Source organism: Salvelinus namaycush, chromosome 31, assembly GCF_016432855.1.
Source record: "Salvelinus namaycush isolate Seneca chromosome 31, SaNama_1.0, whole genome shotgun sequence".
Lineage (NCBI taxonomy): Eukaryota > Metazoa > Chordata > Actinopteri > Salmoniformes > Salmonidae > Salvelinus > Salvelinus namaycush.
The window spans coordinates 12,654,482-12,678,765 of record NC_052337.1 but is presented as its reverse complement, the minus strand read 5'-3'; the positions used below and the strand labels follow the sequence as shown (position 1 = coordinate 12,678,765).

At 44.8% G+C, this 24,284-nt stretch overlaps 1 protein-coding gene across 1 annotated transcript in view; it reads right to left on the bottom strand.

Moving 5' to 3' along the window:
* The window catches only part of LOC120026338 (fibrinogen C domain-containing protein 1-like), a 197,745-nt gene that overhangs the window by 75,083 nt on the left and 98,378 nt on the right, over positions 1-24,284 (bottom strand). Inside the window, exon 5 of the mRNA XM_038971180.1 lies at positions 3,326-3,422. Coding sequence (XP_038827108.1) covers positions 3,326-3,422 — 97 coding nt within the window. The remainder of the gene's footprint in view (positions 1-3,325; positions 3,423-24,284) is intronic.

Here is a 24,284-nt window from a genome sequence, read left to right as displayed (position 1 = left end):
TCCCACTGCCCGCTCTCCCACTGCCCTCTCTCCCACTGCTCGCTCTCTCTCCCACTGCCCTCTCTCTCCCACTGCTCGCTCTCTCTCCCACTGCCCTCTCTCTCCCACTGCTCGCTCTCTCTCCCACTGCTCGCTCTCTCTCCCACTGCCCTCTCTCCCACTGCCCTCTCTCCCACTGCTCGCTCTCCCACTGCTCGCTCTCTCTCCCACTACTCGCTCTCTCTCCCACTACTCGCTCTCTCTCCCACTGCCCTCTTTCCCACTGCCCTCTCTCCCACTGCCCTCTCTCCCACTGCCCTCTCTCTCCCAATGCCCTCTCTCTCCCACTGCCCTCTCTCCCACTGCCCTCTCTCTCCCACTGCCCTCTCTCTCCCACTGCCCTCTCTCTCCCACTGCCCTCTCTCTCTCTCTCTCTCCCACTCCCCACTGCTCTCTCCCACTGCTCTCTCTCTCTCTGCTCTCTCTCTCCCACTGCCCTCTCTCTCCCACTGCCCTCTCTCTCCCACTGCCCTCTCTCTCACTGCCCTCTGCTCTCTCTCTCCCACTGCCCACTGCTGTCGCTCTCCCACTGCCCAATGATCTCGCTCTCCCACTGCCCTCTCTCTCTCGCTCTCCCACTGCTCTCTCTCTCTCTCTCCCACTGCTCTCTCCCACTGCTCTCTCTTTCTCTCTCTCTCTCTCCCACTGCTCTCTCTTTCTCTCTCTCTCTCTCCCACTGCTCTCTCTCTCTCTCTCTCCCACTGCTCTCTCTCTTTCTCTCTCTCTCACTGCTCTCTCTCCCACTGCGCTCTCTCTCTCTCCCACTGCTCTCTCTCTTTCTCTCTCTCTCACTGCTCTCTCTCCCACTGCGCACTCTCTCTCTCTCTCTTTTTTCTCTTCCACTGGCCGTCTCGCTCCCTCTCCCTCTCTCTCTCCCCCTCTCTCTCTTTCTCGCTGTCTCTCTTTTTCTCTATCTCGCTCTCTTTCTCTTCCACTGCCCCCTGCCTCTCTCTCTTTTTTCTCTTCCACTGGCCGTCTCTCTCTCTCTTACATTGTCAAAGTATACATATCAAAAAAAAAAATATATATATTTATATATATATATATATATAAAATATATATATATATTTATATATAAATAAATGGTGGGACCAACAGCAATAATAATAGTAGTAGTGGACATGGGATTACCATTAACAACAACTACAACAACAATATTAATCAGAACAACAATACATTAAAGCAATGGTAGTAGACCAGTGTCAACATGACTGAGAAGACACATGACATGGTATGAAAGACAAAACAAAACAAGATGGGAAATATTATCGACATTACTTTGCAGTTTTCACTGGCTGACCCTCAGGTTGTGGCAGGAGGACACATATTTGGCTGCCAAAACTGCACAGACTGTTCTAGTGCCCTCGCTAATTCATTGATATATAAATCATGGATGTAAATGGATGTAAAAAGGTCCAGTTCCCAGGACCACGAATACAAATTCCATCTAGACACCATTGCCCTAGAGCACACAAACACATACACATACCTCGGCCTAAACATCAGTGCCACAGGTAACTTCCACAAAGCTGTGAATGATCTGAGAAACAAGGCAAGAAGGGCCTTCTATGCCATCAAAAGGAACATCAAATTTGACATAACAATTAGGATATGGCTAAAAATACTTGAATCAGTTATAGAACCCATTGCCCTTTAAAGTTGTGAGGTCTTGGGTCTGCTCACCAACCAATAATTATATTTGGCCTTTTAACAGAGAGTACACAGCGGCAGAATACCTGACCACTGTGACTGGCCCAAACTTAAGCAACGTTTTGACTATGTACAGACTCAGTGAGCATAGCCTTGCTATTGAGAAAGGCCGCCGTAGGCAGACCTGGCTCTCAAGGCCATGTGCACACTGCCCACAAAATGAGGTGGAAACTGAGCTGCACTTCCTAACATCCTGCCAAATATATGGCCATATTAGAGACACATATTTCCATCAGATTACACAGATCCACAAAGAATTTGAAATCAAACCCAATTTTGATAAACTCCCATATCTACTGGGTGCCATCACTGCAGCAAGATTGCCACAAGAAAAACCTGTTGCCACAAGAAAAGGGAAACCAGCGAAGAACAAACACTATTCTAAATACAACCCATATTTTTGTTTATTTATTTTCCCTTTTGTACTTTAGCTATTTGCACATAATATGACATTTGAAATGTCTATATTATTTTGGAACTTTTGTGAGTGTAATATCTACTGTTTATTTATTGTTTATTTCACTTTTATTTATTATCTAGTTCACTTGCTTTGGCAATGTTAACATATGTTTCCCATGCCAACAAAGCCCTAAAATTTAATTGAGAGAGAGTGAGTGAGAGTGATAGAGAGAGTGGGCGGGAGTGAAAGAGATTGATAGAGAGAGGGAGTGTGAGAGAGAAGGAGAGAGAATGAGAGAGAAAGAGGAGCAGCTAGTAAAGCACTGTCCAGCCTGTACAACATTTTATAGTTCATGTTTGGCCCGAGGGGTGATGGTGGCTAAGCAGTCAACTACCCCTCTGAAGGAGGAAGAGGAAGAGTACTCCTCTCACAATGACCTGCTGTATTTATGGTTAAATGTAGTTAGATGAGTAATCGGGGCGCTGCCTCAAAACCGATTTCCTCTCCACATTTACAACCTGGTCTCTGAGCATTTCGTATTATTCTTTATGTAAATCCGTGATGCGCCATTTAGTATGATATGTTACATTTCGAATGGCATATATTCATTTGTGGGTGTCCATCACCCATTTTGTATGATATGTTATGAATTACATTTCGTATTATATGTTACGAATTTGCAAAACTACAATATGTTATGAATTTGCAAAACGTACAATATGTAAGACATTTTAGCTAGGTGGCTAGGTTGCTAAGGTTAGTTAGCTGGCTAACACTAGCTAGGCTAGGGGTTAAGGTTATGGGTTAGGGTTAAGGTTAGGTTTAAGTTTAGGGTTGGAGAAAGGGTTAGCTAAAATGTTTAAGGTTAGTGTTAGTGGAAGTGTTAGCTCACATGCTAAGTAGTTGCAAAGTAGCTAAAAAGTAGTAAGAAGTTGAAAAGTTGCTAATTAGCTAAAATGCTAAAGTTGTCCATGATGAGATTCGAATTCGCAACATTTAAGTTGCTAGTCGTTCGCATAATACCCCCACCCACCCACCCACCCCGACCAACCACACTACTTTCATATTATACCAGCACTCAAACCACTATCCCATACTCTGCAATGGTCCTGGAACCAAGAACTGTGCCAAGGTACTTCTTGATCGTTCACTCACAAATCAGACACACACACTTACCTAGCCAGTGTTCTCCAGTGATCTTGCCAAATCCCTCACGGTAGGAGTCCCATCCTCTGAAGAAGTTTACCGAGCCATCTTCCCTGCGCTGGATCACCTGTAGAATACAGACAAAGACCAGGGGTTAGAGGTCAAGGCTATAGAACACCAGACACAGGTCACACAGGGGTTAGAGCTCAACGTTTGGAGGTCGGGGCTGGCCTGGGGTCAGCAGCGATACACTTCCTACCTGCTGTATCTTTCCAGTAGTAAGATGAGTCACAGTGAAAAGTGCACAAATCATGTATCGAAGTCAAGAACACCATTAAGTTCTCTTCTCTCAGTCATACATTCTTCTGGTCTCACCAATGAATAATGCACACGCTCTTCCCTTCGAAAAGGCATTTTTTTCATAAACTAATAAAAATAATCCATTAAATCTTGATTGACATGGAATAAAAACTCTATGGAATCTGCATACTTAATTAAAAGCTAAGAAAGTGAGGACGATTCTCTCTCATAATGCAATATCCCTAAATCTAAGGCCGAGTGAAAATGACATTATCCTCCACCCACTGTAGCTCTATGAATGAAATGTAATTAATTATATCAAGCTAAGCGATGTGTGAAGAAATAGAGTGAGGCTTTGTATAAAAGAGACCTTTCAGCATGAAAAACAAAACAAGATATCTTAATACAGTTGAAGTCAGAAGTTTACATACACTTAGGTTGGAGTCATTAAAACTCGTTTTTCAACCACTCCACACATTTCTTGTTAACAAACTATAGTTTTGGCAAGTCGGTTAGAACATCTACTTTGTGCATGACACAAGTCCTTTTTCCAACAATTGTTTACAGACAGATTATTTCACTTATAATTCATTGTATCACAATTCCAGTGGGTCATAAGTTTACATACACTAAGTTAACTATGCCTTTAAACAGCTTGGAATATTCCAGAAAATGATGTCATGGCTTTAGAAGCTTCTGATAGGCTAATTGACATCATTTGAGTCAATTGGAGGAGTACCTGTGGATGTATTTCAAGGCCTACCTTCAAACTCACTGCCTCTTTGCTTGACATCATGGGAAAATCAAAAGAAATCAGCCAACATCTCAGAAAAAAACATTTTTTTAGACCTCCACAAGTCTGGTTCATCCTTGGGAGAAATTTCCAAACGCCACGTTCATCTGTAGAAACAATAGTACGCAAGTATAAACACCATGGGACCACGCAGTCGTCATACTGCTCAGGAAGAAGACACGTTCTGTCTCCTAGAGATGAACGTACTTTGGTGCAAAAGTGCAAATCAATCCCAGAACAACAGCAAAGGACCTTCTAAAGATGCTGGAGGAAACAGGTACAAAAGTCTCTATATCCACAGTAAAATGAGTCCGATATCGACATAACCTGGAAGGCCACTCAGCAAGGAAGAAGCCACTGCTCCAAAAACGCCATAAAATCGGCAGACTATGGTTTGCAACTGCACATAGGGACAAAGATCATACTTTTTGGAGAAATGTCCTCTGGTCTGATTAAACAAAAATAGAACTGCTTGGTCATAATGACCACCGGTATCTTAGGAGGAAAAAGGGGGAGGCTTGCAAGCCGAAGAACACCAGCCCAACCATGAAGCATGGGGGTGGCAGCATCATGTTGTGGGGGTGACCAAGACCCCAACCCCAAGCATAATTATGACCCCAAGCATAATTCCAAAGTTGTGGCAAAATGGCTTAAGGACAACAAAGTCAAGGTATTGGAGTGGCCATCACAAAGTCCTGACCTCAATCCCATAGAAAATGTGTGGGCAGAACTGAAAAAGCGTGTGTGAGCAAGAAGGCATACAATCCTGACTCAGTTACACCAACTCTGTCAGGAGGAATGGGCCAAAATTCACCCAACTTATTGTGGGAAGCTTGTGGAAAGCTACCCGAAAGTTTGACCCAAGTTAAACATTTTAAAGGCAATGCTACCAAATACTAATTGAGTGTATGTAAACTTCTGACCCACTGGGAATGTGATGAAAGAAATACAAGTTTAAATAAATCATTCTCTCTCTGCTATTATTCTGACATTTCACATTCTTAAAATAAAGTGGTGATCCTAACTGAATTTTTACTCTGATTAAATGTCAGGAATTGTGAAAAACTGAGTTTAAATGTATTTGGCTAAGGTGTATGTAAACTTCCGACTTCAACTGTATCTAGCAAACAGGGAACGTCCCAAGAATGTCCAGGGGACCATAATACAACCTCCTGATGTTCCCGGGACATCCTAACAACTCTTTTCTGCAGGGGATCGAGTCATCACAAGCAGTGGGTGAACAAAATGGGAAATGTGCTTGCTCCGTGAAAAACTCATCTGAATGGAGAAACACTCGGAATGATTACTAGTGAAGGTGCTGTTTGTGTTAATTAAAGTGGTCACAAGCAATTCTTGGATGCAGTTACTGTTCCACACCAATGAACGACCCACACCCACCAAAGAATCGTGGTAGCAGTGGTAGGAATTAAAAGCCTTATTATTACAGCAAAATAGGCAAATATGACTTACCAAAACAAACAAACAAAAATGAATTTCTAACAAGAAATCCTAATCAAAATCAACTCAATCCAAAACGGACACTCTTGCCATCAGTTTACAGAACACTGTCAGAAAGAGGTGGAAATACCTTGAACCGCTCCCTGGGCAAAACCATAGCCAAGCAGGCGTGCAACCAATTGTTAATTTGTTTATTTTGATCCCTATTAGCTTTTTCAGCAGCAGCAGCTTCTCCTCCTGTGGTCCACAAGAACCCCAAAACATGGACAGTCACACAAATGTAAAATATAACGATATTCAAACGAACCCGGGGGAAAAAGGGGTGCACGCTTATCAAGCATGAACGGGTGTAGTCCTAGAAAAGTTGGCTGCGGGGCAAGTCATAGTTAATTCAAGAGCATGTGGGAGAGTAGTGTCCCTATCACATCAACCAAGAGCAATATGCTGAGAGAATCCATACGGATTAACAATGTTTTTTCTCATCAACCAGCAATTTATGATTATTGATCTCCTCTTCATCATCATCCTCATCTTCTCTTCATCATCATCCTCATCAAAATGAGGTTAGTTTGAATGGGCGGAGTAACAGGGGAGCAGAGCAGATGAGGCCAGCATCTTGTAAAACATGTTGCTTGTCTTGTAGCCTTCCATATTGTGAGGATATGTGAGTGCCAGAAAGTTGTAGTTTTCCATGCTGTTCATCTATAGGACTGATTTGTCTTGTGTTATTTACTGGGTTCTGTTCCCATGTGGTTTGTTTCTGCCCTTTATAGATGTAAATGTTCTATGGTGTGGTGTTAGTGGGCTGACCGTGACTGTGACACACACACACACACCATGAACATAATGTTTACTATGACCATCCTGGCAATTTAGACACTCAAACTCAAGGGCAAGGAAAATATTTTCTGCTAAAATCTCTAGTAGTCATATTGCCAGGATTATTTACTTTTCATGGTGCCTTTCTCCCTCTGTCAGTAGGAAAGGTAGTAAAGACCTTTGGGTCCAGACAGAGACAATCAAACACAACAACAGGAGATGCAACACAGTAGTTGCAAACCCATCTCAGTAAATTCTCCTTTGTGTCATAACTACCTCTCTCTCCCATTCTCCTCAGCACTCCCTCACCCCCTCTCTAAAATGAAGGAGAAAAGTGCAAGTTGAGTGGAGGCCCTGAGTGATGATAGGTATTAGAACACGATGGAGAGAGGCTTTTGTTTTCACATACTCTTGCTCTCTCTCTGTCCCTCCCTCTCTCTTCCCTCCCCTCTCTCTCATTATATCTCTCTCCACCTCTACCTATCTCTTTGTCTACCCCTGTCTCTCTCTCCCTCTCTCCTCTTGCGTTCTCCCTCTGTCTCTCCTTTTTGCCTCCTTCTCTCTCTCTGAATGTCCCTACAGTTAGCTCTAACCCAGAGGCAGCATGGTAGCAACAAGGTTTAAAATGCAACAGGGAGACCATGAATCTTATCTTGTAAATAATATACCAAACACATCCAGCCAAAAGAGAGAAACCACCCTCCATTCGTTTCCCCATAGCAGCTTAAACTACATGGCTGAGTTCTGTCAGAGAGATTGTTGCTCTTTTACACACTTTCTCTAGCTGATAATAAGTACATTATCTCATTCTTGTTCACTTTGGCAGTGCCCCTTTGTATGTATATCTTATACCTGTTATCTTGTTTCTGAAAGAGCCAAACTGTAAGACTGGAAGCACCTGAGAGGTGTCAGAGATTTCTGATGGATATATATGTGCACTTCAGGGTGTAAGGAGGTAGAAATAGAGAATATCTAGAAGAATGTGAGAACAGAGGATGAGTTCCAAAGAGCTATTATTCTGACTCACCCCATTCACATTCCTACCATCTAATCTTGGAAAAGAATAGGGTTGTACAATTTCAGTAACTTTCCCAAAATTTCCAGGTATTCCATAAATCCTGATTCCCGAAATCAGGAGGGAACAAATAGGACATCTGGAATCCTCTATCCCCAATTTTTGGATAAACTGGGAATTTTGGGAAAGTTACCGGAATTTTGCAACCCTGGAAAATAATGTTAATTTAAGGAAGATACATTCATGTATGTTAATCTATCCTTGGGAAAATCAATGCAATGGGTTAATAATATAATATACCTTGGCTAGACATTTTGTTAGCACTACTTGTCTTCTATGTTCTATAACAAAACTCCCCAGTCTGTCAAATCAATTCTAATTATTAATCACTGGTCACTTAGCCTATACAGTGAGAGTAGAGAGCTGCCCCCTCGTCCTTGGTGCCTGGTCTGAACCAGCTTCAGCCACTCTGCTAGTTGCATCTTTTCCACCAGCCAGATTAGCGATTAGCTTGGCTAGCGCCTCCACAGATTAGAGTTAACACCCCTTGGGGCGGTTGTGGCCTGCCTGCTTTCTTGCCTGAACACACGCACAGACCCACACATTGCCTGGTTCTCCTGCTCAGTAATACGGCCTATCCTCCTCACTCAGGTTTAATTGCCTATTGACCCTGGTGGCGGTGTGTGTGATCTCCAGAGCCACGGGACGGACACTGCTTCGCACAGACACTGACCATTTCCCCTCACGCACCATTACTGTCTCTGACTGGATGGTGGCTTAGGAGGCGGTGGAGGGTTCAAAGAGGGCAGAGGAAGTGTGTGTGTGTGTGTGTGTGTGTGTGTGTGTGTGTGTGTGTGTGTGTGTGTGTGTGTGTGTGTGTGTGTGTGTGTGTGTGTGTGTGTGTGTGTGTGTGTGTGTGTGTGTGTGTGTGTGTGCGTGGGTGTGTGTGTGTGTGTGTGTGCTTTTCATGCAACCGTGTATCCAAGAGTGTGTTTGCTGGGGAGACTGGACTCGTTCTGCTTCAGGCCAAGGTTTCATTGATGCAGAAAAAAAACATGCAGGAGCATGTAGCATAGAGGAGAATAAAACAGGCAACAGCTCCCTCTCCATCTCTCTCTCCTTCTCATGCTTACTCACACATGCAACCCTAAAGGACTCCTTCCTCTCCATTGCATAAATTAAAAATACAGGAGAATACAGGAGGATAAAAATAATGAAAGAAAAACAAACAATGGGGGTTTCAACAAGCTTTGGGGTCCAGGGAGAAAGTGCTCACTTGTATTATCTGTGAAGATGCCTAAATCAGATGTTTAGTCAAGGTTAAAGAATGTAGTTCAAACCAAGGGTACTGTATGTAGCAGTAGGCCTGCACAACTGTGTATAAGTGTTTTAACGTGTGTGTGTGTTTGAACGTGTGTGTGTGTTTGAACGTGTGTGTGTGTTTGAACGTGTGTGTGTGTTTGGGGGCATTCAAGTCTTGGATTACACTTGGCCACGGACCTTAGCTGTCAGTCAATCAAGAAAGAGTTTCAAACTCCTCCCATGCAACCCCCCCCCCCCCCCCCCCCCCCATTTCCATCCCATTCAATCCATGCTCTAGCCAGTAGACAGCTGCAGGCAGAATATAGCCTAAGCAGTAAAAATGTGTTATTCATGGTCTAGCTCTGTTTAAGGAGATGACTGTGTCACCTTATTTGACCCTCTATGACAGTATTACACTAATAAAGAGAGGGGTGAGAGCCTGTCATCTCATCTCCTGCCTTACGACAACAACAGCTTTCTCACAGCCGACGGCAGCCATTTTAAACTAAAAGGTGGAATGAGGACTGAGTGTTCCAGAAATGTCTACAGAGCTGAGCTGTTCTCAAAGACAACAGCCAGAAGGAGAGAGAATGAAGCAATGACCCAGGGGCTGTTTCTTTCTTTCTTTCATTTTTTCATTCTGCCCCTCACAGACACTGATCATTTCCCCTCACACACCATTACTGTCTCTGGCTGGCAGGTGGCTTAGGAGGCAGTGGAGGGTTCAAAGGGGGCAGAGGAAGTGAGTGTGTGTGTAATTGAGTTTGTGTGTGTGTGTGTGTGTGTGTGTGTGTGTGTGTGTGTGTGTGTGTGTGTGTGTGTGTGTGTGTGTGTGTGTGTGTGTGTGTGTGTGTGTGTGTGTGTGTGATAGTGTGCGTGTGGGTGTGTGTGTGTGTGTGATAGTGTGCGTGTGTGTATGTGTGTGTGTGATTTTCATTCAAGCATGTGTGCAAGAGTGTATGTTTGCTGGGGAGACGAGACTCGTTCCGCTTCAGGCCAAGGTTTCATTGATGCATAAAAAAAAACATGCAGAAGAAGCATGTAGCATAGAGGAGAAAAAAAAGGCAACAGCTCCCTCTCTCTCTCCTTCTCACACATGCAACCCCAATGGACCATGCGCGTGTGTTTGGGGGCATTTGAGTCTTGGATTTCACTTGGCCACGGACATTAGCTGTCAGTCAATCAAGAAAGAGGTTCAACTTCCTCCCACACAAATCTTGCAGTTTTAAAGCTGCAAATCTACATATTTTGCCATGGGCGGAGAGAAAAATGTTCAGTTTTACAGCAAATTTCAAGCCAGCAATTTTAAACTAAAAGGTGGAGTGAGGACTAATTGTTCCAGAACTCTCTAAAGTGCAGAGCTGTCCTCAAAGACAGCAGTCATAACAACAACACAATGACAAAAATATGCTTTCTTTTTTATACTCAGAGAGAGGAGAGAGGAGGAAGTAATGACCACGGGGCTGTTTCTTTCTTTCGCTGTGTGTTCTGACTTGATCCAGTCTCCCGGTCATATGTTTTTGGAGATTCATTATTTATTTGGAGCTCTTTAAAATGCTCAACAAAGCCAAACATCCCGGCTCTCAAAGGTAAACGCCTGCAGAAATATAATGCTATCGTTATCAATTCTCAACAATGGTCACCAGATAAATAAAAAAATCTCAGACAGTGTGTATTATAAGAAGGTTAGCTAACTATGCCACTAGCTCACAATACAGGTAAATGCTGTCAGACTTTCTTCACAATAGACCTGAAATGCGAGAATCTTTAGCCTGTCAAATGCACTGCAATGGATTATATGGCGTCATTTAGCTTAATACAAACGGAGGCCTTTCAGATAAGCAAACAATAATTGCATCAATAGGCCTAATTTATGAAATTAATACAGGTCTCTCTATGTAATTATCTTTCTCTATCTCTCTTTCTTTATTTCTCTCTCTCTTTCTCTCCTATTTCTCTCTCCTGTCTCTCGCTCCCTCCTAGCCCTCTCTCCCTCGCTCTCTCTCTCTTGTCCCCTCTAGCCATCCCCCCATCTCTCTTCCCTCTCAGGATCACAGGGAGAAGTTCACTCATAATGTCATATTTGATATTGACGGATCCTGATTTTTTGCTAAGTGGGGATTTGTTGTCTTGAGCCCTTTATCGTCTAATTAAGTTAGGCCTGGCATTTTCAACCAAAGTGACACGAATCAGGGTGAAAATGTCAACCAAAACTGTCAGCAGCGTCATTAGATCACAAACTCCCAATTAAGCCTGAGAAACAAAAAATGGAAATGGAAATAAGCTATCACACCTTGACCAAACCGGCCCCGCGTGTGCATCTGCGTGTGCATCTGTGTGTGTCATCGTGCGCATGTTGATTTTGTCGATCCCCACCAGACACGATCAAAACCAACTGTGAACAAAATATATTAATTTGGGTACAGGTCGAAACACACAATAATTATTCATGGGTATTTATCTAGCTTATTGTTGCTAGTTAATTTGTCCTGGGAGATAAACATTGGGTTGTTATTTTACCTGAAATGCTGGATCTTTGTTGAATTGGATCTTTGTTGAATTTGAACCCATTTTGAGTCATACAAAATCACGTGTATCTACTCCGACAATTAATCCACAGATAAAAGGGGAAACATTTTTTGTTCGTTTTCTTTGATTAAACTCTCCTCGTTCATCTTTCAATTATCCACGTGGGTAAGTATGCTCGTGAAATGGGAGAGGCGGACTGAGCGTGTCAGGCATCTCTATGCGTCTCGGTTTCATTAAAAGCGCATCAATGACGTCGTTCCCACAGTGACCGTACGTACATACCACAACCAAAAACCATGGATTACAGGCAACATCAGCACTGAGCTAAAGGCTAGATCTGCTGCCTTCAAGGAGTGGTACACTAATCTGGACGCGTGTAAGAAATACCGCTACAACCTCCGACGAGCCATCAAACAGGAAAAGCATCAATACAGGACTAAGATTGAATCATACTACACCAGCTTTCATGCTCGACGGATGTGGCAGGGCTTGCAAACTATCCCCGATTATAAAAGGAAACCCAGCCGCGAGTTGCCCAGCGATGTGAGCCTAACAGACAAGCTAAAAGCTTTCTATGTTCACTTCGAAGCAAGCAACACTAAACCATGGATGAGAGCACCAGCTGTTCTGGATGAATGTGTGATCTCGCTCCCCGTAGCTGATGTGAGTAAGATCTTTAAACAGGTTAACATTCACAATGTTGCGGGCCAGACGGAATACCAGGGCACGTACTCAGAGCATGTGTTGACCAGCTGGCAAGTCTCTCAATGACATTTTCAACCTATCCCCGACCCGGTCTGTCATAACAACTTGGTTCGAGCGGACCACCATAGTCTCCATAACCAAGAACACCAAGGTAACCTGCCTATCGCCCCTTAGCACTCACATCTATAGACATGAAATGCTTTGAAAGTCTGGTCATGGCTCACATCAACACCATCCGCCCAGACACCCTGGACCCACTCCAATGCGTATACCACCCCAACAGATCCCCAGATGAGATCATCTCTATTTCACTCCACACTGACCTCACCCACCTGTAAAAAAGGAATATCTATCTAAGAAAACCTTTCATTGACTACAGCTCAGCATTCAACACCATAGTCCAAGCTCATAACCAAGCTCTGGACCCTGGGACTGAACACCTCCCTCTGCAACTGGATCCTGGACTTCCTGGTGGGCCGCCCACAGGTGGTCAGGGTAAGCAACAACACATCTGCCACGCTGACCATCAACAGGGAGGATCCTAAAGGGTGTGTGCTTAGTCCCCTCCTGTACTCCCTGTTCACCCACTACTGCGTGGCCATGCATGACTCTGACACCATCATTAAGTTTGCTGACGACACGATGGTAGTAGGAATGGGCTACTGGGAGGAGGTCAGAGACCTGGCAGTGGGGTTCCAGGACATCAACCTCTCCCTCAATGTCAGCAAGACAAAGGAGCTGATCGCGGACTACAGGATACGGAGAGGCAAGCATGCTCCCATCCACATTGATGGGGCTGTAATGGAGCGGGTCAACAGCTTTAACTTCCTCGGTGTCCACATCACTAAGGAATTAGCATGGTCCTCACACACCAACACAGTTGTAAACAGGGCACGACAGTGCCTCTTTCCCGTCAGGAGGCTGAAAAGATTTGGCAATCAGATCCTCAAAAAGTTATTCAGCTGCTCCATTGAGATTATCTTGATTGGCTGCATCACAAATTGGTACGGCAACTGCAAAGCACACGACTGCAAATCACTACAGATGGTGGTGAGTAGGGCCCAGTACATCACTGTAGCTCCCTGCCATCCAGGACCTATATTCCAGGCGGTGTCAGAGGAAGGTCCCAAAAATGTTCGACGAATCCAGCCACCCAAGTCATAGTTCTACCTACTACTGCACGGAGAGCGGTAGCAGGGAGAACCAAAAGGAACCTTAACAACTTTTAACCCCAAGCCATAAGACTGCTAAACGTGACTGCTAAATAGCTAATCAAATGGCTACCCAGACTACCTGCAGTGACCCTCTCTTGCACTGACTCTATGCACACACACTAGACTCTACCCACACACTGACACATACTCAGGGTTATTTCTCAATTAAAAAGGGGCTTAAGTGGTGGGTGTAGCAGGGTGTGTGGCAATGAGTGTGGTCGGTCCATTCCTGCCGCTGAATTTTAGAGAAAGTTTTAGAGGCCCCCATTTTGGCGGTGTAGATAAACATTTTTGTAATTTGTTTTTACAAAATTCATGGAGATGAGATACGCTTTTTCAGTTTAGAGCAAATTTCCTGCAATTCTACATATTCTGTCATGGAGCTGAGAGAAGATTTAACCTTTTACTACAGTGGGCTAAATCAGGGTCACACAGTGTTTCTTGGTAGTCTTAAACATATCTACTTCGAAACAAAAGTATACACTTCACACACATGGTTATGGCCTTAAAAAAACAGGACACCTGTACCATGTCAGATATAGAGTTGCAATTTATAAAAAAATATGTTTGCATCCCAATAATACACTTTATATACATGAAAGGAGACAGAAATATAACAAACCGTTTGACATAGAAACACCAGATTTTCGGTGGGTTTATTTATTATGAAATTATAAAAAATATTATTAACATTCCACCCATGAAGCCACTAGAGCATGGGTGTCAAACTCTGGCCCGCGGGCCAAATGGTAATTATATTTGGCCCGCGAGACAATACCAAATTACTACTAGAGCTGGCCCGCCGGTATTATACAGCGCATTCACCGCTAATACTACGAATCCCATAATGCTCTGCTGTTGTTTTCGCGCGCCAATCAGGACAGGACCCAGAAACGCCCTCTCCTCTGTGACAGTAGTCATAGCAACATAGACGCTACAACTGTCAGCGCGCTATCCCTTCCCAAAAATGGCGAAAAGAAAGGCAGAAAACAGGAGCTTTCTGGACAAGTGGGAGGCAGAATATCTGTTTACATATGTAAAAGACAAACCTGTTTGTCTTGTTTGTGGAGTCAACGTGGCTGTAAGTAAGGAGTACAACATTAGACGACACTATGAAACGAAACACCATGACAAATACAAGGACCTGGACATGACTCAAAGGAGCCAGAAAGTAGAGGAGATGAAAAGAAGTTTGGTTTCACAACAGAATATGTTCAAAAAAGCCACATCACAAAGTGAGGCTGCTGTAAAGGCTAGTTATATAGTGGCAGCAGAGATCGCAAAATCAACCCGGCCCTTTAATGAGGGAGAGTTCGTGAAAAAGTGCATGATGAAAGTTTGTGACCTCGTATGCCCAGAGAAAAAGCAAGCATTTTCAAACGTGAGCCTGAGCAGGAACACAGTAGCTGATCGCACATGTGATCTTGCCACCAATCTGTATGACCAGCTGATGGAAAAGGGAAAAGATTTCGTTGCGTTCTCCCTCGCTGTGGATGAGAGCTGCGACGCATCTGATACTGCTCAGCTGTCAGTCTTCATCCGTGGAGTGGACTCAAATCTGTGTGTTACGGAGGAGCTATTGGGATTCAAATCAATGCATGGCACAACCACAGGAAAGGAAATCTTTGAGGAGGTTTCCAAATGTGTAACTGAAATAAAGCTGCCGTGGGATAAACTCGTTGGATTAACGACAGATGGTGCGCCAGCGATGTGCGGTAAAAAGAGTGGACTGGTGGGCATGGTTCGGGAGAAGATGCGGGAAGAGAACTGTGCAGGTGAGCTAACTGTTTACCACTGCATCATACATCAGGAATCACTGTGTGCCAAAGCCCTAAAGATGGAACATGTTATGACCACAGTAACACAGGTAGTTAACTTTATAAGAGCCAAAGGTCTGAATCACCGCCAGTTTAATTTTTTTCTAGAGGAGTGTGGTTCGGAATACGCAGACGTGCCGTATCACACAGAGGTGAGATGGCTAAGCAGAGGAAAAGTACTGAACAGATGTTTCGAGCTGCGTGAGGAAATATGTCAATTCCTGGAAACCAAAGGGAAGGATACAGCAGAGCTCCGGGAGCAAAAGTTTCTGTGTGAGCTGGCCTTTCTCTGTGACATCTCGAGCCATCTCGATGCGCTGAACCTGCAGCTTCAGGGGCGGGGGCGCATCATCACAGACATGTACGCTGCAGTGAGGGCCTTTAAAACTAAACTGTGCCTGTGGGAGAATCAGATGCTGCAAGGAAACCCTTGCCATTTTCCCTGCTGCCAAACCATAAAAGCGCAGATCTCTACCGCCGTGTTCCCATGCGCACAGTTTGCTGAAAAACTCAGTGTTCTCGCCGCTGAGTTTAGCCGGCGATTTGCCGACTTCGATGTCCAGAAATGTAGGTTTGAACTGCTTAGTAATCCCTTCGCAGTTGATGTGGAAAATGCACCAACCAACATCCAAATGGAGCTGATTGAACTCCAGTGCAACGACACACTGAAGTCAAAGTATGATGCTGTGGGCGCCGCACAGTTTCCACGGTTCATCCCTGACACAATGCCTCAGCTCCGCACCCAAGCTGCTCAGAAGCTCTCCATGTTCGGCAGCACTTATCTATGCGAGCAACTTTTCTCCTCGATGAAGATGACCAAAACAACTCACAGGAGACGTCTGACTGATGAACACCTTCGCTCGATACTGAGGATTTCTTCAGCTCAGAGCCTGAGCCCAGACATTGATGAACTAGCATCCAAGAAGAGATGCCAGGTATCTGGCTTGGGCACATCAGATTAGATCAGTGTGCAATAATTAACGTTTTCTTTGTGCACTTTTTCTTGCTACAAGGCATGGGCTTGAATGGTTGATTGATTTATTATCATTTTATTTGTAAAATTATTAGCCAGTGGAAAAAGTTTATTTTGGTATTTAAATCAGAAGGCTGCAAATAGAAAAGAAGCATACGATTTTTATTTAAATTTTATTTATTTAATAAATGAATGCCATTGATGTGTTTTTTCATTTGAAATTCGATTTTGCATGTCTCCACTATTAAATTATATATTGTATGGTAATAAGCGATGCTTGTTCCATATTCAATGTTAAAGCAAAACTTGTTTGGGTCCATATTAAAAGGTTCATTTGTTCAATGTTGGCCCGCGACTTTGTTCAGGTTTTACATTTTGGCCCACTGGGTATTTGAGTTTGACACCCCTGCACTAGAGGGTCATTTGGTCATTTGACAGCAGTAAATAGCTAGAGCTAATTTTCTGAAATTCTATGCATTGCCATGACTAATGCTGTGTTCGTTTGCACAAACATAATCACAAAATCAATACTGCTAAATTAATTGTTTTGGGAATTTTCTATTCTCCCTGATTGTCTAGCATTGATTTTGGTGATTGTTAGTTCAAAAATAAATATATAGGTCCATTATCTTTTATAAATACTTTATATGTGCGTTTTTCCATCCCAAAAATGTATAATAAAAAACAAATATCCCAACAAATATGGCAATATTTTATTTACACTGTTTGATCTTAAGCGGCCCAAAGAAAAAATATATATTTTTATTTCACCTTTATTTAACCAGGTGGGCTAGTTGAGAACAAGTTCTCATTTGCAACTGCGACCTGGCCAAGATAAAGCAAAGCAGTTCGACACATACAACAACACAGAGTTACACATGGAATAAACAAACATACAATCAATAATACAGTAGACAAATCTATATACAGCATTTGCAAATGAGGTAGGATAAGAGAGGTAAGACAATAAATAGGCCATGGTGGCAAAGTAATAACAATATAGCAATTAAACACTGGAATGGTAGGATGTGCAGAAGATGAATGTGCAAGTTGAGATACTGGGGTGCAAAGGAGCAAGATAAATAAATAAATAAATGCAGTATGGGGATAAGGTAGTTGGATGGGCTATTTACAGATGAGCTATGTACAGGTGCAGTGATCTGTGAGCTGCTCTGACAGCTGGTGCTTAAAGTTAGTGAGGGAGGTAAGAGTCTCCAGCTTCAGAGATTTTTGCAGTTCGTTCCAGTCATTGGCAGCAGAGAACTGTAAGGAGAGGCGGCCAAAGGATGAATTGGCTTTGGGGGTGACCAGTGAGATATACCTGCTGGAGCGCATGCTACGGGTGGGTGCTGCTATGGTGACCAGTGAGCTGAGATAAGGCGGGGCTTTAACTAGCAGATACTTGTAGATGACCTGGAGCCAGTGTGTTTGGCGACGAGTATGAAGCGAGGGCCATTCAACGAGATCATACAGGTCGCAGTGGTGGGTAGTATATGGGGCTTTGGTGACAAAATGGATGGCACTGTGATAGACTGCATCCAATTTGTTGAGTAGAGTGTTGGAGGCTATATTGTAAATGACATCGCCGAAGTCAAGGATCGGTAGGATGGTCAGTTTTACAAGGGTATGTTTGGCAGCATGAGTGAAGGATGCTTTGTTGCAAAATAGGAAGCCAATTGTAGATTTAATTTTGGATTGGAGATGTTTAATGTGAGTCTGGAAGGAGAGTTTACAGTCTAACCAGACACCTAGGTATTTGTAGTTGTCCACATATTCTAAGTCAGAACCGTCCAGAGTAGTGATGCTGGACGGGCGGGCAGGTGCGGGCAGCGATCGTTTGAAGAGCATGCATTTAGTTTTACTTGCATTTAAGAGCAGTTGGAGGCCACGGAAGGAGAGTTGTATGTCATTGAAGCTCATCTGGAGGTTAGTTAACACAGTGTCCAACGAACGGCCAGAGGTATACAGAATGGTGTCGTCTGCGTAGAGGTGGATCAAAGAATCACCAGCAGCGAGAGCGACATCATTGATGTATACAGAGAAGAAAGTCGGCCCAATAATTGAACCCTGGGGCACCCCCATAGAGACTGCCAGAGGTCCGGACAACAGACCCTCCGATTTGACATACTGAAATCTATCGGAGAAGTAGTCGGTGAACCAACCGAGGCAATCATTTGAGAAACCAAGGCTGTTGAGTCTGCCAATAAGAATGTTGTGATTGACAGAGTCAAAAGCCTTAGCCATGTCGATGAATGCGGCTGCACAGTAATGTCTCTTATCGATGGCGGTTATGATATCGTTTAGGATCTTGAGCGTTGCTGAGGTGCACCCATGACCAGCTCTGAAACCAGATTGCATAGCGGAGAAGGTACGGTGAGATTCGAAATGGTCGGTAATCTGTTTGTTAACTAAATACGCTTAGGCGGTCCGTCCAAGGATTTCAGAGGCAGAAAATGTCCTGATACTTACACTGACACCAACACACACACAGACACACATATACACAAGCGCACACATGCATACTAACACCAAACGCACACTCACACAGACTTTCACACTCACCACATACGCTGCTGCTACTGTCTATTATCTATCCTGTTGCCTAGTCACTTTACCCCTACTATATGTGTACAGTATATAGCTACCTCAATTACATCGTACCCCTGCACAGTGACTCGGTACTGGTACTCCCTGTATATAGCCATGTTATTTTTTACTTGTTATTGTTGTTCATTATTCACTGTGTATTTATTCCTCAACACTATTTTTAAAAAAAAATAAAAAAAATGTAATCTTTAATACCGCATTGCTGGAGAAGGACCCGTGAGTAAGCATTTCACATGTTGCTTATGAAGCAACTTGGCTCCGCAGATGCCCATTAATGCGCGAGAGGCAGTTTTGATGAAATTATTGAATAACATGATTGTGTACATTTATTTAGCAACGCTCACACACACAATGTGGCCGGTCTAGTCAGAGTGTAAGTAGGGCATTGATTTTATACACTATTCTACAAACCTTCTCCATCTCCCTAATGCAATCCAGTCTGACTTTGTTGTTTATACGAGAGACACCCAGTTGATTGACATTTCATTGATGATGTTTATACTTCAACTTTCGTCTCCAAACTCACCCAGACGTATACAGTATGTGTTTTATGAAGCCTATAAATCCTATAAATATCTGCATCCCGAATGGCAACTTATGTTATGTACTACAGGGAATATGGTGCCATTTGGGACACACATATTGACAAGCTCTTCCCATGGTTAATGATCAGGGATGTGAACTATTATGAGAGATTGTCAATGGATGACTTGCCTTTACACTACACTGTGCCTTTTTCATTGCCTGTCTGTCTCTACACTACAGAGTACTGTATGTTGGGAGCTGTCTTCAAATAGCAAATAACACAAACACAGAAAAAGAAAACCTTCTTCACACTATTGTGCTAACCCCAAACAAACTGTACTGGCATATTTTCTTTTGACACATTGTCATGTTCAGCAATTATGGTGGATGAATAATCAGGCCAGCTTAGTACAGCTTGGTTTTGCTTGACTCTTTTCGACTTAGTAGTGTGAAAAGTCATTAACTGTAGAAAGCATCCCAAATGGCACCCTATTCCCTACATAATGCAATACTTTTGACCAGAGCCCTATTTGCCCTAAATAGGGAATAGGGTGCCATTTGGGATGCAGACAGAGACATACACTGTCCACTGTTCTCTTCAATCATGTAGAGTGTCCCGTCGACCTTCCCAACACCTGCTAAAGGGTATCTTCCATTGTCCTAATCACACTAAACTGCTAGTAATCGCTGCATTAAGTGAAGGCTACTTAACAAGCTGAGATAAGCCTTTCAGCAGGCTAGCGTTCCGTCTATTTGTCTCTGTCTGTCCACAAACACACGTAGAGAGAGAGAGAGAGAGAGAGAGAGAGAGAGAGAGAGAGAGGGACAGAGAGAGAGAGAGAGAGAGAGAGCGAGAGTGAGCGACAGAGAGAGCGAGAGTGAGCGACAGAGAGAGCGAGAGTGAGCGACAGAGAGAGCGAGAGTGAGCAACAGAGAGAGCGAGAGAGAGAGAGAGAGAGAGAGAGAGAGAGAGAACACGGGAGAGAGGGACAGAGAGAGAGAGAAAGAGAGAGCTGCGTGCCAATTCTCTACTCTTCTTCCTGAAGTGTGCAATCTGCCCAATCCCTCTCTACCAACACCCTACTTCTCTCCCCTACCTCCTTACTCCATCCCTCTCTCCCCTACATCCCTTTCTCCTCTCCTTCCCCCAGCCCTAAGGCCACCCGTTTCTCTGGACAGGCCAGTGATAGAGAGGAAGATTGTATGTTTTATGTTTAATCTACATATGAAGAACAAGAACCCATAGAGGGTTCTACATGGAACCCCTTTAGAGTTCTACCTGGAGCCAAAAATGGCTCTCCTTTTGGAATCCTTTTTTCTAAGAGTGTACACTATCACCATCACCACTGAATAGTGTATGGGCCTGCATATAGAACACAGAGGGGAAAGAGAGTGAGACAAACAGACTGACAGGGAGGAGGGGTAGACAGGGGGAACTAAAAGAGAGAAAAAGAGTAGGTGTAGACAGACAGAGATAGAGAGAGCGGGTGCAAAATGATATATAAGGAGGAATGGTATAAAGGGAGATAACTGCATTCATGTTGTTGATATAAGCCCTGTTTCTGACCTCCTATGTCAGAGGCTATAGAACAGACATGTAGGATGCTGTGTAGGTGCTGCAGTGGTGATGCTAGCTAGCCCCACAGCACCAGAATGTACAGGTGGGGTTGTGGTGATGCTAGCTAGCCCCACAGCACCAGAATGTACAGGTGGGGTTGTGGTGATGCTAGCTAGCCCCACAGCACCAGAATGTACAGGTGGGGTTGTGGTGATGCTAGCTAGCCCCACAGCACCAGAATGTACAGGTGGGGTTGTGGTGATGCTAGCTAGCCCCACAGCACCAGAATGTACAGGTGGGGTTGTGGTGATGCTAGCTAGCCCCACAGCAACATAATGTACAGGTGGGGTTGTGGTGATGCTAGCTAGCCCCACAGCACCAGAATGTACCGGTGGGGTTGTGGTGATGCTAGCTAGCCCCACAGCAACAGCATGTGTAACGGATGTGAAATGGCTAGCTAGTTAGCGGGTACGCGCTACTAGCGTTTCAATCAGTTACGTCACTTGCTCTGAAAACCTATTAGTAGTGTTGCCCCTTGCTCTGCAAGGGCCGCGGCTTTTGTGGAGCGATGGGTAACGATGCTTCGTGGGTGTCAGTTGTTGATGTGTGCAGAAGGTCCCTGGTTCGCACCCGTGTCGGGGCGAGGGGACGTACTAAAGTTATACTGTTACATTGATGCTGTTGACCCGGATCACTGGTTGCTGCGGAAAAGGAGGAGGTTGAAAGGGGGGTGAGTGTAACGGATGTGAAATGGCTAGCTAGTTAGCGGGTACGCGCTAGTAGCGTTTCAATCAGTTACGTCACTTGCTCTGAAACCTAGATGTAGTGTGCCCCTTGCTCTCCAAGGGCCGTGGCCTTTGTGGAGCGATGGGTAACGATGCTTCGTGGGCGACCGTCGTTGATGTGTGCAGAGGGTCCCTGGTTCGCGCCCGTGTCGGGGCGAGGGGACGGTTTAAAGTTATACTGTTACATTGATGCTGTTGACCCGGATCACTGGTTGCTGCGGAAAAGGAGGAGGTTGAAAGGGGGGTGAGTGTAACGGATGTGAAATGGCTAGCTAGTTAGCGGGTACGCGCTACTAGCGTTTCAATCAGTTACGTCACTTGCTCTGAAAACCTAGAAGTAGTGTTGCACCTTGCTCTGCAAGGGCCGTGGCCTTTGTGGAGCGATGGGTAACGATGCTTCGTGGGCGACCGTTGTTGATGTGTGCAGAAGGTCCCTGGTTCGCGCCGAGGTCGGGGCGAGGGGACGGTTTAAAGTTATACTGTTACACATGTACAGGTGGGGTTGTGGTGATGCTAGCTAGCCCCACAGCAACATAATGTACAGGTGGGGTTGTGGTGATGCTAGCTAGCCCCACAGCAACATAATGTACAAGTGGGGTTGTGGTGATGCTAGCTAGCCCCACAGCACCAGAATGTACAGGTGGGGTTGTGGTGATGCTAGCTAGCCCCACAGCAACAGCATGTACAGGTGGGGTTGTGGTGATGCTAGCTAGCCCCACAGCAACATAATGTACAGGTGGGGTTGTGGTGATGCTAGCTAGCCCCACAGCAACATAATGTACAAGTGGGGTTGTGGTGATGCTAGCTAGCCCCACAGCAACAGCATGTACAGGTGGGGTTGTGGTGATGCTAGCTAGCCCCACAGCAACAGCATGTACAGGTGGGGTTGTGGTGATGCTAGCTAGCCCCACAGCAACATAATGTACAAGTGGGGTTGTGGTGATGCTAGCTAGCCCCACAGCAACAGCATGTACAGGTGGGGTTGTGGTGATGCTAGCTAGCCCCACAGCACCAGAATGTACAGGTGGGGTTGTGGTGATGCTAGCTAGCCCCACAGCAACAGCATGTACAGGTGGGGTTGTGGTGATGCTAGCTAGCCCCACAGCAACAGCATGTACAGGTGGGGTTGTGGTGATGCTAGCTAGCCCCACAGCAACATAATGTACAGGTGGGGTTGTGGTGATGCTAGCTAGCCCCACAGCACCAGAATGTACAGGTGGGGTTGTGGTGATGCTAGCTAGCCCCACAGCAACAGCATGTACAGGTGGGGTTGTGGTGATGCTAGCTAGCCCCACAGCAACAGCATGTACAGGTGGGGTTGTGGTGATGCTAGCTAGCCCCACAGCAACATAATGTACAGGTGGGGTTGTGGTGATGCTAGCTAGCCCCACAGCACCAGAATGTACAGGTGGGGTTGTGGTGATGCTAGCTAGCCCCACAGCAACAGCATGTAGAGGTGGGGTTGTGGTGATGCTAGCTAGCCCCACAGCACCAGAATGTACAGGTGGGGTTGTGGTGATGCTAGCTAGCCCCACAGCAACAGCATGTAGAGGTGGGGTTGTGGTGATGCTAGCTAGCCCCACAGCAACATAATGTACAAGTGGGGTTGTGGTGATGCTAGCTAGCCCCACAGCAACATAATGTACAAGTGGGGTTGTGGTGATGCTAGCTAGCCCCACAGCAACAGCATGTAGAGGTGGGGTTGTGGTGATGCTAGCTAGCCCCACAGCAACATAATGTACAGGTGGGGTTGTGGTGATGCTAGCTAGCCCCACAGCAACAGCATGTACAGGTGGGGTTGTGGTGATGCTAGCTAGCCCCACAGCAACATAATGTACAGGTGGGGTTGTGGTGATGCTAGCTAGCCCCACAGCACCAGAATGTACAAGTGGGGTTGTGGTGATGCTAGCTAGCCCCACAGCAGCAGGCCAACAGATAATGGTGGTTATTTCACAAAGGTCACGTCAGCCAGTACCTGTGATAACACTAAGCACACAGAGGACAGGCTTTCTCTCACACCCTGGCTCCAAGCTTATCTGGCCTATTTCCTCATGCCTAGGGGGACTCTAACCTGATATTTACACACATACACACACACATGGCTGTCATAAGGGATAAGCTGATAACCTTCGTCTGACCTCCCATTCCATTTTTTTTTTTATCTTGTCTTAAAATTTGATTCACTATCTTTCCTCCTCTGTCTGTTTCTCATTCTGTATTTCTCATTCTTTCTCTACTACCAAGTTTATTTTCCTCCCCCGTCTACCTGTCTACCCACCAGGCACCTCAGAGTGTGAGAGAACAAGAATAGGTAGGAATGATGCAAAACACCTCTTGGCCTCTGTGCATCTGTGCTAGACATGGCTATCATTCTGTGTATACAGGACTGCTGCAAGGTGCAATACAAGTTACACCATCACCCAAACAAACACTAATCATATGAGGTTATGGGTGTATAGAAGGTCAATATATTTAAGATGAAAATAAACTATACATTGGGTCAGTACAATTGTGAACAACCACTTTGTCTAATAATTTGGACTGAAATCTTTACCTTTCATCCCTCCCACATCCACAGACAGACATCAG